At 51.3% G+C, this 12,755-nt stretch overlaps 4 protein-coding genes across 4 annotated transcripts; 1 reads left to right on the forward strand and 3 right to left on the reverse strand.

Moving 5' to 3' along the window:
* Positions 1-261: 261 nt before the first annotated feature.
* Positions 262-3,279, reverse strand: glpV (glycogen phosphorylase; the record flags this gene model as incomplete). The annotated part of the gene is made up of 8 exons (XM_058452482.1): positions 262-669; positions 719-2,484; positions 2,537-2,614; positions 2,669-2,772; positions 2,830-2,891; positions 2,944-2,979; positions 3,032-3,044; positions 3,110-3,279. 8 exons carry the CDS (start codon positions 3,277-3,279, stop codon positions 262-264), a joined length of 2,637 nt encoding a protein of 878 aa, XP_058309020.1.
* Positions 3,280-4,356: 1,077 nt separating this feature from the next.
* Positions 4,357-6,090, reverse strand: N7498_005421 (DUF1254-domain-containing protein; the record flags this gene model as incomplete). Its single annotated transcript, XM_058452483.1, has 6 exons — positions 4,357-4,442; positions 4,501-4,544; positions 4,637-5,110; positions 5,191-5,637; positions 5,689-5,924; positions 5,992-6,090. 6 exons carry the CDS (start codon positions 6,088-6,090, stop codon positions 4,357-4,359), a joined length of 1,386 nt encoding a protein of 461 aa, XP_058309021.1.
* Positions 6,091-7,309: 1,219 nt separating this feature from the next.
* gpaB (guanine nucleotide-binding protein subunit alpha gpaB) lies at positions 7,310-8,675 on the reverse strand (the record flags this gene model as incomplete). Its single annotated transcript, XM_058452484.1, has 6 exons — positions 7,310-7,409; positions 7,470-7,708; positions 7,761-7,890; positions 7,941-8,069; positions 8,126-8,471; positions 8,549-8,675. The coding sequence occupies 6 exons, from the start codon at positions 8,673-8,675 to the stop codon at positions 7,310-7,312; spliced, it is 1,071 nt and encodes a 356-aa protein (XP_058309022.1).
* A 2,219-nt stretch (positions 8,676-10,894) lies between these two features.
* On the forward strand, positions 10,895-12,455 carry sakA (mitogen-activated protein kinase HOG1; the record flags this gene model as incomplete). The annotated part of the gene is made up of 9 exons (XM_058452485.1): positions 10,895-10,950; positions 11,007-11,054; positions 11,121-11,250; positions 11,310-11,353; positions 11,411-11,510; positions 11,565-11,921; positions 11,984-12,062; positions 12,116-12,299; positions 12,350-12,455. 9 exons carry the CDS (start codon positions 10,895-10,897, stop codon positions 12,453-12,455), a joined length of 1,104 nt encoding a protein of 367 aa, XP_058309023.1.
* Between the last annotated feature and the right edge of the window lie 300 nt (positions 12,456-12,755).

The following is a 12,755-nucleotide window of genomic DNA, read 5'->3' on the forward strand; positions in this document are numbered from 1 at the left end:
TGGGAAGCTGATGATAAACCTCGGGTAAGAGTCTTCACTTTGCAGATTCGGTGTTTCTTGTTCTACTTATTTACCTTTTCATTTTTACAAATAGATTACGACTGTGGACTCATATTCTAGGAATCACTGATTCAGAACATATTTGCTAGGACCAGAATTATGCCGTCGGGCTAGTGATGTAGTTGATGAAAGGAAAGACCAAAACAATGCAAGTCGTCTGAAGGAGAGTGTTAACGTGAGTGCAAAACGACCAATCAATCCTCAATCCTTAATCTCAAGCGGCTCGACATTCCAGATGCTATCGGCATACTCGTTGATAACGCGGTCAGTGGAGAAGAATCCCATGCGCGCAACACTGGTAATCGACTTGGCTAGCCACTCCTCCTTGTTTTTGAACGCTTCATCCACCATTCCGTGGGTGGTAATGTAGGAGTTGAAGTCATCGGAGACGAGATAGTAATCGCCGTGCTCTTCGATGGATGCGGTCAGAGCGGAGAAGTCGGCTGCATCGCCGAACATGTTACTCTTGATCGCGGCGAAGACCTTGGCCAGTTGCGGGTCGAGCTGGAAGTCGCCATAGAAGTGTCGGTGGCGGAGTTCCTCGACGTCTTCGGCGAGGTTACCGAAGAGGAAAATGTTGTTCTCGCCGATTTCGCGAGTGATTTCGATCTGGACGGGTTAGATTGATCATGTATGACACGTTTGGGACCTGACTCACATTGGCACCATCACAAGTTCCTATGATTAGACCTCCGTTCATGACGAACTTCATGTTGCTCGTACCGCTACCCTCTGTGCCAGCTGTGGAAATGTGTTCGCTGAGGTCGGAAGCCGGGCAGATGATCTCCGCTTTGCTGACATTGTAGTCCTCGATGAAAATGACCTTGAGGAGGTTCCCAATATCTGCGTCCTTGTTGACCACATCTGCGACCTTGTTGATGAGGTGAATGATCGTCTTGGCCATCCAGTATCCGGGCGCTGCTTTACCGCCAAAGATCGAAACTCGTGGGACGACCTTCTTCTTCTCTTCGGCCGACATGTCCTTGATGGTGAGGTATCGATGGATGACCCCGAATATGTTGAGCTGCTGGCGCTTGTATTCATGAATACGCTTCACTTGTATATCAAACAGAGAGTTGGGATCCACCTCATGGCCAGTGGTGCTCTTGATGAATTTGGCAAGGCGAAGCTTGTTCATGGTCTTGATGTGAGCCCACTCGTGCCGGAAGTCCTTGTCGTCGACAAAGGCCTCGAGCTTATCCAAAAGCGTCAGATCTGTCAGGAACTCATGGCCACCCAATTTCTCTGCAATCAAGGCAGAAAGCAACGGGTTGGCCTGGTGCAGCCATCTTCGGGGAGTGACGCCGTTGGTCACATTGGTGAAACGATCGGGCCCATAAATCTCCACGAAATCTTTGAAGAGGGTTGTCTTCAGGAGATCCGAGTGCAATTCAGCAACTCCGTTCACTTTGTGAGAACCGATGATGGCAAGGTAGGCCATTCGCACCATCTTGGGATGAGACTCCTCGATAATGGAGACGCGGGACAGCATTTCCCGATCCTTTGGGAAACGCTTCTCAACAGTCTGCAAGAAAAACAGGTTGATGTCGTAAATAAGCTGCAGGTGTCGAGGAAGCAGGTTCTGCATGAGAGGAACAGACCACTTTTCCAAGGCCTCTGGCAGTACAGTGTGATTGGTGTACCCGAAGGTCTTGGTCACAATGTTCCATGCCTCGTCCCACTCAAGCCCTTCTTCATCGATCAGAATACGCTGGAGCTCAACGATGGCAAGGGTGGGATGTGTGTCATTCAGTTGAATGGCCACCTGGTCAGGGAATTCGTTCCAAGCTCTCCGGGTCTTCTTGAATCGCCGCACGATATCAAACAGAGAGGCTGCACACCAGAAGTACTGCTGCTTCAGTCGAAGTTCCTTGCCTCGCTCCAGATTATCATTGGGATAGAGTACGGCTGAGATTGTTTCGGCATTTTGTTGGTCGGCCACCGCACTTTCGTAGTCACCAGCATTGAATTTCTGGAAGTCAAACTCTCCACTGCTCGCCTTGCTGGACCAGAGCCGGAGGTTGTTGGTGGTCTTGGTGCCATAACCAGGAATGGGCACGTCGTATGCGACAGCTTGGACAATTTCTCCGTCTTCCCACGTGTGAACGACCTTGCCATTTTCATTCTGGTGATTCTTCACGCGACCATAGAATTGGATGTCGACAGTAATCTCGTGTCGCGGGAATTCCCACGGGTTGTTGTCAAGCCAGTAGTCTGGGACCTCCATTTGATAGCCATTGACAATTTCCTGCTTGAATATTCCATAGCGGTAGCGGAGACCATACCCCCATGCGGGATAATTGAGTGTCGCCATGCTATCCAGGAAACAAGCCGCCAGACGTCCAAGGCCACCGTTGCCCAGCGCTGCATCGTGTTCCTGGGCGATGACATCCTCGATACGGAAACCAAGATCGCTGAGTCCATCTAATATATAGTCAATACACGACTCGAAAAACGAATTGGGAAGATATCTTACCTCGGGCAGCGTCTTTCATGCCTACATTGAGCATGGCATTGTCCAAAGCGCGACCCATCAGAAACTCAAGAGAGAGATCTGCAGTGCATTAGCTCTCGGTCAAGGAGATCGACAAATAGATTCCAAACATACAGTAGACCCTCTTCTGGTCGGTAAATGTCTGGCGCTGCTGAGTTTTGTTCCATTCGATGATTAACCGGTCTCGGAATGCGAGGGCCGTACCCGAGTAAGCTGCACTACAGAGAGTGAGCACTTGATTTCAGGAACTGGGGTTAGCCGGAGTAGGTACTCACTTCTCATCGCAGTTGTACAGGGATCGAGCAAGAGTCGTCTCGATGTGACGCACGAGCTCTTTCTGCGGGCTTCGTCAGCTTGTACTCAAGTAGGGCTCACGTGTCCGCACGAACCTCGAATTCTTCCTTGTTGGTAAACTCGGAAGCAGACTGGAAGTTTATGTTACTTTCGGTCGCGGGTGTTCCTGGAAGAGTAACGTACATATTTCCGCCATCTAATGATAAACCGGGTTCGCGGTCAGCTCAAGCACCCAAGGGAATAGATAAACTCAAGACTCACGCCTCCCTCAGCGGTTCAGGAATGCTCGCTTCAACGTTCTTGATCTCCGCGGGCCCGAAGCCAGTAAAGGTACGTTTGTGCTTGGGCCGGCTGAACCCTGGACCAACGGGACCTCGAAGGTCGGCGATGGGGGCACCAACGGAGGGCTTGCGTTCTCGACGTTCGGACATGATTAACAGCGAGGAACAATGTGAAGAGGATGCAAAAGAGGAGAAAAGAGGGGAGGGGAGCAAGATCTGGTGGCACCAGGCGGGGGTCTCGGAAGTTCGACGGGGAAAGAGGGAAGTGCAGGGTACGTCCCATCCGATCGAACATCACCCAATCCGGCCATTTATCTTACTTTGGGGCCTGGGCGCAAACCGTTTTCCATGAGTGGTATGATCATTCAATTCGGTCATGAACTATAGAAAGCAGCGGTGGAGAGTCTGGATCTTGATCGGCGCTCGACCCGGTACTCCGCATTGTCCGTGCGCTGCGACTTGATTCGCCGCTTCCAAGGCTTTGACGGACGTTCGTACATTATTTGCGGGGTTTGGGGCATGATGAACCTTGAACAGTTACGTCGTAAATGATTAACGATAATTCAGCTCCTAATTAGGGGAGCTAAGCTGCATATTCACAGATAAATATCGAGATAAGTCCTAGGCTAGGGATTGGGGCCGGCGGGGCCCGGGCCGAAGGGACGGAGCGTATAGAATGGCTGCCGGGGCTCGCTCGAGGCTGTTATATGTACCCACGGGCCACTTACGTAGCGCTTTTGCCATGCAATCCAGTGCTATTGGCAATCCGTACTATGCACCACTAGCTATTCGTATGTTCTTCGAGTATCTCCTTGGCGTTGTCACCAAGTTCGACGTTGGGGGCCGGGGAAGGGGGCCGAGGAGATGAATGTCTGCAAGCTCGAGAACTTCTAGGGCTTCTCATTCTGCCTAGCAAGCTTCTGGCTGAGCCATTCCGAGTACAACACGAGCCTTCGCCGAACGCCGGTGACGAATGAACTTGAAAATAGACAACAGGAGCATGGGGATGCAGAACCATACTCTTCCGGGGTTTGTCCTCTCGCTAGTACAGCTTGACTATTCTCAAGACATACACGTAAAAAGGCTATTTCCAACAGGTAAAAGGGGTTGATAGCGATTCTGTCAGATACCTAAGGGTTTCCATCCCGTCTGGACAAGTGAAATAGAAAGTCTCCTGCCAGAACCATTTGTTCTTTCTTCAAACAGACTGTCTCTGCACGAAGAAGCTCATGCCACAATGGCAGCTTGTTTCCGTACCACAGGATACGACCACTCTCCTTGCCGTAGTGCATCGCTAGGGGCATAAAACCGAACTAATTTCATAATCAGCCACTACAATCTACCATCGTACGATTCGAGTAACCAACTTACGCGTGAGAGAGAATGCCCCACCACCTTTGGGAGCTGGGAGCCAGCTGTGATACAGTCAGTCATTGACGAAAAATCCCATCGCGAACAGGAAAGCCGCAAAAGGCAAAACAAGGAGGAATCGAAAGTCAAAACGTACTTAGAAGTCCAGTTATTCGGAGGAGCCAAATCAGCCGGTTGAACAAGAAGTTCGAAGCTATCATCGGCGTGGGCATCGCCCCCATAGACACGCGAGCCATCGGTGTAGGTAATATTGGATCGGTCGCTCAGCGCATACCGATTCAACGCATTCGAAACCAGGAACTGCTCCGCGTTGCAGGCCGTCAGGCTCCAGAACCCGTATTGTGCCAGCGGGGGCTTGCTGGGGAATTTGAAGATATACGCCTCCTTGGGGCCTATGTTCAGTGTCTGTCCACTGTCACCGCCGATATACGACGGGTACAGGGCTTCAGACTGAGTGAGACCGAGGTAGCCGCGATATGCTACAAACTGGCGCATTAGGTAGTTGGTGCCGTAGTCTCCCTGAGCTTGAAAGGTGAGCTGGTCCCAGTCATGCCGAGGTTCTGCAGGTTTTGTGGCTGGATTGCTGCGTTGGCCATGTTTTTCTCGGATGCTAGGTATGCTCGGGTTATGTTTTGGCCTTTGGGGGCTGTGTAGGTTGCTTGGTGGGGGTCGATGCCGGCTTCTTCTAACATGCGATTGACTCGTGCGGAGTCTGAGACGTTGCGTGGTGGGCTGTTGGGGGAGATACGGGCTGTCAACTGCCTGATTCTGGTGGCCGGGTTGGATGATATTGAAGAGTTGAGCATGGAAATGGTCAAAGGAGCTCTAGGGTGCTTTGATCTCTGGCCAGCTTCGATGGTGTGGATTCCGCTCTTGTTCTGGAGATCATGGATCTGCTGTAGATCTTCTGGAATTCCGTTGATGAGGGCGTATCGTGGCAGCAATATTCCATATGCCGTGGGCGAGTTGATGTAACCATCGACGCCGTAACATTCTCCTCGCAGCTTCTTTTCATTTCTTGATTGGCTGCAGAGTTGGAGGCCTGGCTGCCGCTTGCCACTTGGATCAAAGCGCACCACGTACTTCCCAACGGTACTGTTATTCACGCTGCCTATGTTGACGTAGTTGTTGGCATATCTGGAATATGTTAGTGAAGCTCAACCTGTCCGTCCGCTGAAGATCACTCACGCATCGTAAAATGGAAAGACCCAGTATCGGTCTTTGACAACGGGAACATTCACGATAAGATCATGATGAGTCCAGTCGAGAATGCTCACCGAGTACAAGGTGTCTACGTTGGCACGAACGACATCGTGGAAGTCTGCTGTCGCAAGCTCTCTGTAATGCTCAAATCGATTTGCTCCCTTGGCGACTTCGATGGCAGGAACGGCGAATGTAACGAATGGCATCAATGGATAGCCATACTAGAACATTGAATATCAGTGACGGGTTTTACATTGACAACTCTGAGGGGGCTTTCGAGAGACATACGGTGAGGGTAATGTCAGTAGCTTCCTCTAGACAAGACTGGGATGCAGCTCCAACCGCAGCCCCAAATAGACTCGAGCAAAGCAATGAGGAACCCTTCATACTCAAATGACAATGTACCTATTGAATGGCTCTCTTCACACCCACGGAGCGTAGGTCTCTAAATAAGTCCACGAAACGGCGTGAACCGAGGTATTATGTCGGCTACAGATTGCAACACTGCCCCAAGGTCGTCTGCATCTCCGCATTTCTCCACTCTCGACAATTCTGGGAAAGAAAAGGAGATTCTTCAGGCTAGTAATTGGTAGATTTAGGGGAGAGAGCAGCGCCCCCCTCCCCTGCTGCTAGCCGGCTAATCTCAATTCAAGCGGCGTTTTGCCGACAGCTACGCGAGATCCATACGAAACAGACCAATGGGGGGCAGGAGAGAAGGCCAGTGGGGTTGACTCGCTGTCTCAAAAGTTATAGTACATAAACGAGACCTAGTAGTTGATAACCGTGCACCCGGGTCTCGCACTTGAAACTAGGCCCGGAGACCGTCGATAGATCCGCACCATGGCTGGTCTATGTAAGGTAAAACGAGACTATTGGGAAGTTGAAGCTACTTGCCACTGAAACCCATAGAGAATACAGCACAACACAGAAAGAAAAATAAATAGCATCACATGCATTGAAGCGCTCCAAATCGCGTATCCAGAAAAGAAGCAAAGGCAGAACATGGCCGGAGATGAATCAAATCCGTCATGGTATGCATCAGAGAGCTGAAAACAGAAAAGAAGAAGAAGAAGAAGCAAAGATCCGAGAAGGGGATCGTTCGGGATATATGAAATGGTAGATGACACAAGGAGGTTGAGGGTCAAAGTGGTGCGAGGTTCTCATAGTTGAAGTCCCGGCGACTTTTTGAGGCTGAAAAGATCCATCTCCCTTGGGGTTGAATACACAAAAGGAAACCCAAAAGCAGGTATCAGCGAGCCCGTTCCCCAATTGTACTTGAGGTCCCGGAGCTGAGGAGATCCGCCCTGGAAGAAAACCGAATACCTCGTTGTAGATACCAAATAGGGAGTATCACCTAACCAGCGCCTGGGATATAGCCCGGGATTATAAAAGAAAGGACCCGTTAACGCCAGCAGCTAGTCCCGAAGCAAGAGAAAAGCAAGAGAAAAGGAAGAGTTGGTGGGGTATGTTTGGTCGTAAAGTGTAGGTATGATGGTCCTCTTGAAGAGGCGACAAGAATCAAAGGCACGGAAACAATGTTCCGCGGCGAGGAGGTCATGAAATATAGGCGGTGTCACTGGGCGGCAAATTTCCAGGGTCTGTCGGCTCAAAGAATGCCCGAGTCCTTCAAGGCATTCTGCAAAATGGTCTCTTTGACCGCCGCAAAGACCAGGCGAATATTGGTGGTATCAGTGGCTTGGGTAAGGCTACAAAAGATTGTTAGGGCCTTATATCCCGTGTACATGATGAAAGCAATAGGTTCTTACTGTGGGTAGAGATTCAGGTGTGCGCGATTCACCTGGTTGAAGCGCCAAAGAAGATACTTGGCTGCCCGGTTCACATCGTTGCCGCCCGAGTAATCGGGGAAGTAGTTGCTCAATGGAGAGCGCGGGAGCTTTTGTCGAAAGAGATCGACCTTGTTCAGGAAGAGAATGATGCTCGTCCGCATAAACCATCGAGAATTGACCACAGAGTCGAAGAGAACTAAGCTCTCCATCATGCGGTTCTATGACATTGTCAGCGGCAATTTCATATTCAGACACAAAGGCTTTGCTTACTTGATTGCTCTCTTCCAGTAGCATTTGGTCATATTCACTCAAGGCCACACAGAAGATGATGGAGGTCACGTTCTCGAAGCAATGAATCCACTTCTTCCGCTCGCTGCGCTGGCCACCCACATCGAACATGCTGTAAACTAGTTAGTAATCGGACTTGGACGCCAGTTTCGGTTCACGTACTGTATGCTCAATTGACCCATTGTGAAACGTGTTTCGTATATACCAGTGGTCTTGGTTCTCGCTCGTAACACGTCTGACACATTCGGGGTATAGTCCGGGGACGTTATTCGCTTGGCTTCCTCGAAAAAACTGGTCACCAGTGAGTGTCACGGTAAATACAAATGAGGAGGGGACAATGCGCTTACTATGGTGCAGAATCCATCAGGTAAAACTCGTTTTGGCGCTCCAGAACCGTTGATGTGCAGGGGTCGTTCCATAAATATGTGATCGCCTCTCCTATCTTCGGATCCAGCGGTGTATTGGGATCCGGGTCGACGTGATACTCTTCCAGGAACGTGATGTAGTCCTTGACCTTTTGGCTTGACGGTTCGAGTTCAAACAGGCGGTACCCTTCAATCAAGGCCTTGGCACAGTCGAGCAGGTTCTTGTAGACCGTCAGGCGATACAGAGCCAACTCCTCGACCGAGTAGCCATTTTGGTGGATAATCTTCATCTGTTTGACAATCGTGGACTTGCCACTCTCGCCGGACCCTGCGGTAAAGAGTCAGTCATACCCACGGGCGCTGCGCACGAAAAAACAGCCAAAAGGGATTGCGCCGGGCACCCACCCAAGAGAAGGATCTTGCATTCCCTGCGTAACCGTCTGGAGTCTTCCTCGAGTTTCCGATCGATCATCTGACTTCTCTTCTTCTGGTCCGCGTCCCCCGTAGGCTCCGAGCTAAAACACACCCCCATGGCTCACGAGCGTTCTTCAAGATTCCCAAACCAGCAGAGAACGAGACCCGATTCGGGGCGCGCAAAGGCGACAGGTGTCAGCCCGACGGGACGGCCGCAGCCTTTCGCTCGGGTGGGAGAACGGCCACCCGTCACGCAAGGGATCACAATCGGCACAACCTGGGCACAGAAGGAATTCCTTTACACTTGCGACAAGCGGGGTCGCGAGGAATGGATTCCCGGTGTACGTTAAAGGCGGGGATAGAGGGGGTTTCGAGAGGGTGAAAGGGTTTCGGCTGGTTTGACCTTGAAGCGGGATCGCAGCGAGCTGGCGGGACCGGAAGTTCGGGAATGAATCCCAAGGAGCGTGGAAGACGGACGAGGATGTGAGGGTAACAGAAGGGAGGTGAAGCTGAAGGAGGAAGGTCAGGTCGGTACGACCATCGTCATGCTGGGGGAGTGGAGATACCAGAAGGGTGATTACGGGGGTAAAAAACGTGTACGGGTGAGCTTACATCGTGCCCGTAATTACCGCGCCCAGGGTACGGCTATTTTTCTCAGGCTCTCGATTTTTCTCTCTAAGCCTCTCCCGTCTTGAACCTTTCGGTTTGGGGTCAAACCCGGGCCATTCCCGTAGGCACAAAAAATACTGCGCGGACCTTGGACTAAGGGGCCATGGCGGCACGTCGGGCAATTCCCGCTGGGGCTTGACCGCATGGGATGAAGTGCAAGTGATTACCGGCCCGGCTATCTTGTGCCATAGGTAGAAGTAGATCAAGAGATTCCCATGTCTCCTCCATACATCAAATCGATTTTTATCTACAGACATGTAGGATACGAACGGTAAGACGAAACCCACCGGAGCTCGGAAGTGGAGAGTCGTGACGCACATGGGGCATCGGTGCCTCAGGCAGCGAGTTCACGTGCTCTCCCCACGTTTCTTGCGATCGTGGAGTGCATATGATATCAGCATCGTTGGTGATGCGTATATAAAAGGGAACATGACTGCTCCGGGATCCAAATGCGGTGTAGGGAATTCCCGGGTACTGGTCTGATCTGGAAATCGCGGTAAAGGGATATATGCAGGGGTAGAGGAGAATGGCCGGTGTAGATATATTTCCGAGATTCCAAGGATTTCCCCTCAACGCTGACTGGGTGCCCTACTTAAACATGGGAACAACCCCTAGTTGTACTAAATGTATTCTGTACTGCCCAACCACCTCTTGGCGTATGAAACCCAAAAAAAAAGCCCTGGCGCATTCTAGGAAATGCCTTTGTACTCATCTAGTAGCGTGGCTCGCTTTGTTTCACATGTCTCAGCTCGCGACAGCGGGCGAACCACAACTTGGGTTCATCTAGGTTCGTCTAGGCTCGTCTAAAGTTCCGGTCTTCCGTATGGCTGTCCATATACGTTTTCGTGTATGCGTATCAAACCGTCTCTAAATGTCTCATACCACTTCGAACCTGGAGCCTCCGGTGGAGAGATAGAGATCTCCCCTCGCGTGGGAGATCTCGGTCTAGACCGGATCAAGGCTGCACGCAGCACCAGCAGGTATGTATCAGGGCTATCATGCCCCGATAAAGTAAGGAGCGAAGGCCACGCCTGGAGGAGTCCCGGAGGCCACAGTCCCCCAAACGGGGCAACGTGCCGCGAATGACCGCCGCACAACGCAGCAGGTGTACGGATATTGGGCCCGGGCTAAGCGCGATAATTATCGTCAAGTTTGGTTTCAGCTATAGCTCGCATAGAATGCCCTCCAATGGTATATTGTGTATCCTCCATGGTACCTTTCCACTTACAATCCCTCCTATCCCCATGAGTGGGAAGACTCTTCCGGCAAATGGACCCGGTCTAGACAAAGCCCCGTGGTTGGTGGAGCGGCCACCAGATCACGGTACTTCAGGGCACACGAGTGAGGAGGGGATGGAGCAGAGCGGAAATCTCATCTAGAAGGTCAATCCTTTCTATCGTCCAGTAAAAATAGAAAATCCAAATAACCTTAGAAAGCCTTAAGGCCGTAGGGCAGGCACGAAGCCAGAGGGGATCGGGATGAGTCAGCTGCACAGAAACCTGCCTGGCCCGTCGCGGACGTCATCGTCCTTGTTTTCTGCGCTTTTCACCGAAAGGGCCTTTCCCCACACGCTGCCAATATCCCCCTTTCATCCATCGTTGACTTTCGCGGGCTCTCTACCAAAAAAGCTTCCTCTCTTTTACAGCGCGTCGTTTGCGATCCTTCAAAATGGCGGAATTCGTGCGATCCCAGATCTTCGGCACCACCTTCGAGATCACCAGCCGGTTCGCCTTGCAGTTGCCCCGCCATCGATTCTTTTTTGCTGAGATTTGCTTTCTAGGTATTCGGACCTCCAGCCGGTGGGCATGGGAGCCTTCGGGCTTGTCTGGTATGTTTGATTTCACATATCGCGTTGCGAGACCTCCCCCGGCTAATCGGAATATGTCCCCGATAGCTCCGCGCGCGACCAATTGACCGGCCAGCCCGTGGCGGTCAAGAAGATCATGAAGCCCTTCAGCACGCCGGTTCTATCTAAGCGTACCTACCGAGAGCTGAAGCTGCTCAAGCATCTCCGACACGAGAACGTGGGTCTTCTCCGCCATCCGAGGATCTCAATGCCCAAGTACTGAACTCCCCGCTACAGATTATCAGTCTGAGCGACATCTTTATTTCGCCCCTCGAGGACATGTACGTCTCTTAAATACGCCGCCGAAACTATTTGCGCCATCGTACTAACCTCCCCAGCTACTTCGTGACCGAGCTCCTGGGTACCGACCTCCACCGCCTCTTGACTTCTCGCCCTCTCGAGAAGCAATTCATCCAGTACTTTCTTTACCAGATTCTCGTGAGTCAAATTAACCATTGGGCGAAATCCATGTTTTTTACTGACAATCTGCAGCGTGGATTGAAATATGTCCACTCCGCTGGTGTGGTCCACCGAGACCTGAAGCCCAGCAACATCCTCATCAATGAAAACTGCGACTTGAAAATCTGTGACTTCGGTCTGGCGCGTATCCAGGACCCGCAGATGACCGGATATGTGTCAACACGATACTACCGCGCCCCTGAGATCATGCTCACGTGGCAAAAGTACGACGTGGAGGTGGACATTTGGAGCGCGGGCTGCATTTTCGCCGAGATGCTGGAGGGCAAGCCGCTGTTCCCCGGCAAGGACCACGTCAACCAATTTTCCATCATTACCGAGCTGCTGGGTACTCCCCCGGACGACGTCATTCAGACCATTTGCAGCGAGAACGTGAGTTTCTTCCCCTGTCTACGAGCATGAAAAGACAAATGGCTAATCCTCGATGGATATAGACTTTGCGATTTGTCAAGTCCCTTCCCAAGCGCGAGCGTCAATCACTGGCCAATAAGTTCAAGAATGCCGATGCGGATGGTACGTGGTGTTGCCACTTCCTCTGGTTTTATATATGTGCTGATACTTGCTAGCGGTCGATCTTCTCGAGAAAATGCTTGTTTTCGACCCGAAGAAGCGAGTCCGTGCTGGTGAGGCGCTAGCCCACGAGTACCTGGCGCCCTACCACGACCCCACCGATGAGCCCGTTGCCCAAGAAAAGTTCGACTGGTCCTTCAACGATGCAGACTTGCCTGTGGATACTTGGAAGATTATGATGTAGGTGCATCCCAGAGCGTTTGATTGGCAAACATGCTTACAACTACTAGGTATTCCGAGATCCTCGATTTCCACAACATCGACCAGGGTAACGAGGCAGGCCAGGCTCTGGTTGAGGGTCCGGTGCAGGGAAACTACCCCCAGGCTTTCGCATAGGCTCCTAATAGCAAGCCTCTAATGAGTTTCATTTCTTTACCTTTGTTTTCGGGTCCTTCACGGGATGTGGGGTCCGAGCCATATATTTCTTGGGGAAATCTTCTGCAAACTTCGGCGTGTCTGTTGCCTTCTTCTTAATTGTTCTTTTTTATCGTTGGAAACCATTGTTCATAGTTCCTTCGGCGTCGTCAAGAGCAGGTTGGTGAAGGGAAATCCTCCAAACTTGAGCGGTGTTGAACTCATTTGTGTACTTAAGAGAAAAGTAACTAGAGTAAACTACGCGGGGCTCACACCGCCCGT

This window comes from Penicillium cinerascens, assembly GCF_028974065.1.
Source record: "Penicillium cinerascens strain IBT 15544 chromosome Unknown contig_5_segment0_segment0, whole genome shotgun sequence".
Classification (NCBI taxonomy): Eukaryota; Fungi; Ascomycota; class Eurotiomycetes; order Eurotiales; family Aspergillaceae; genus Penicillium; species Penicillium cinerascens.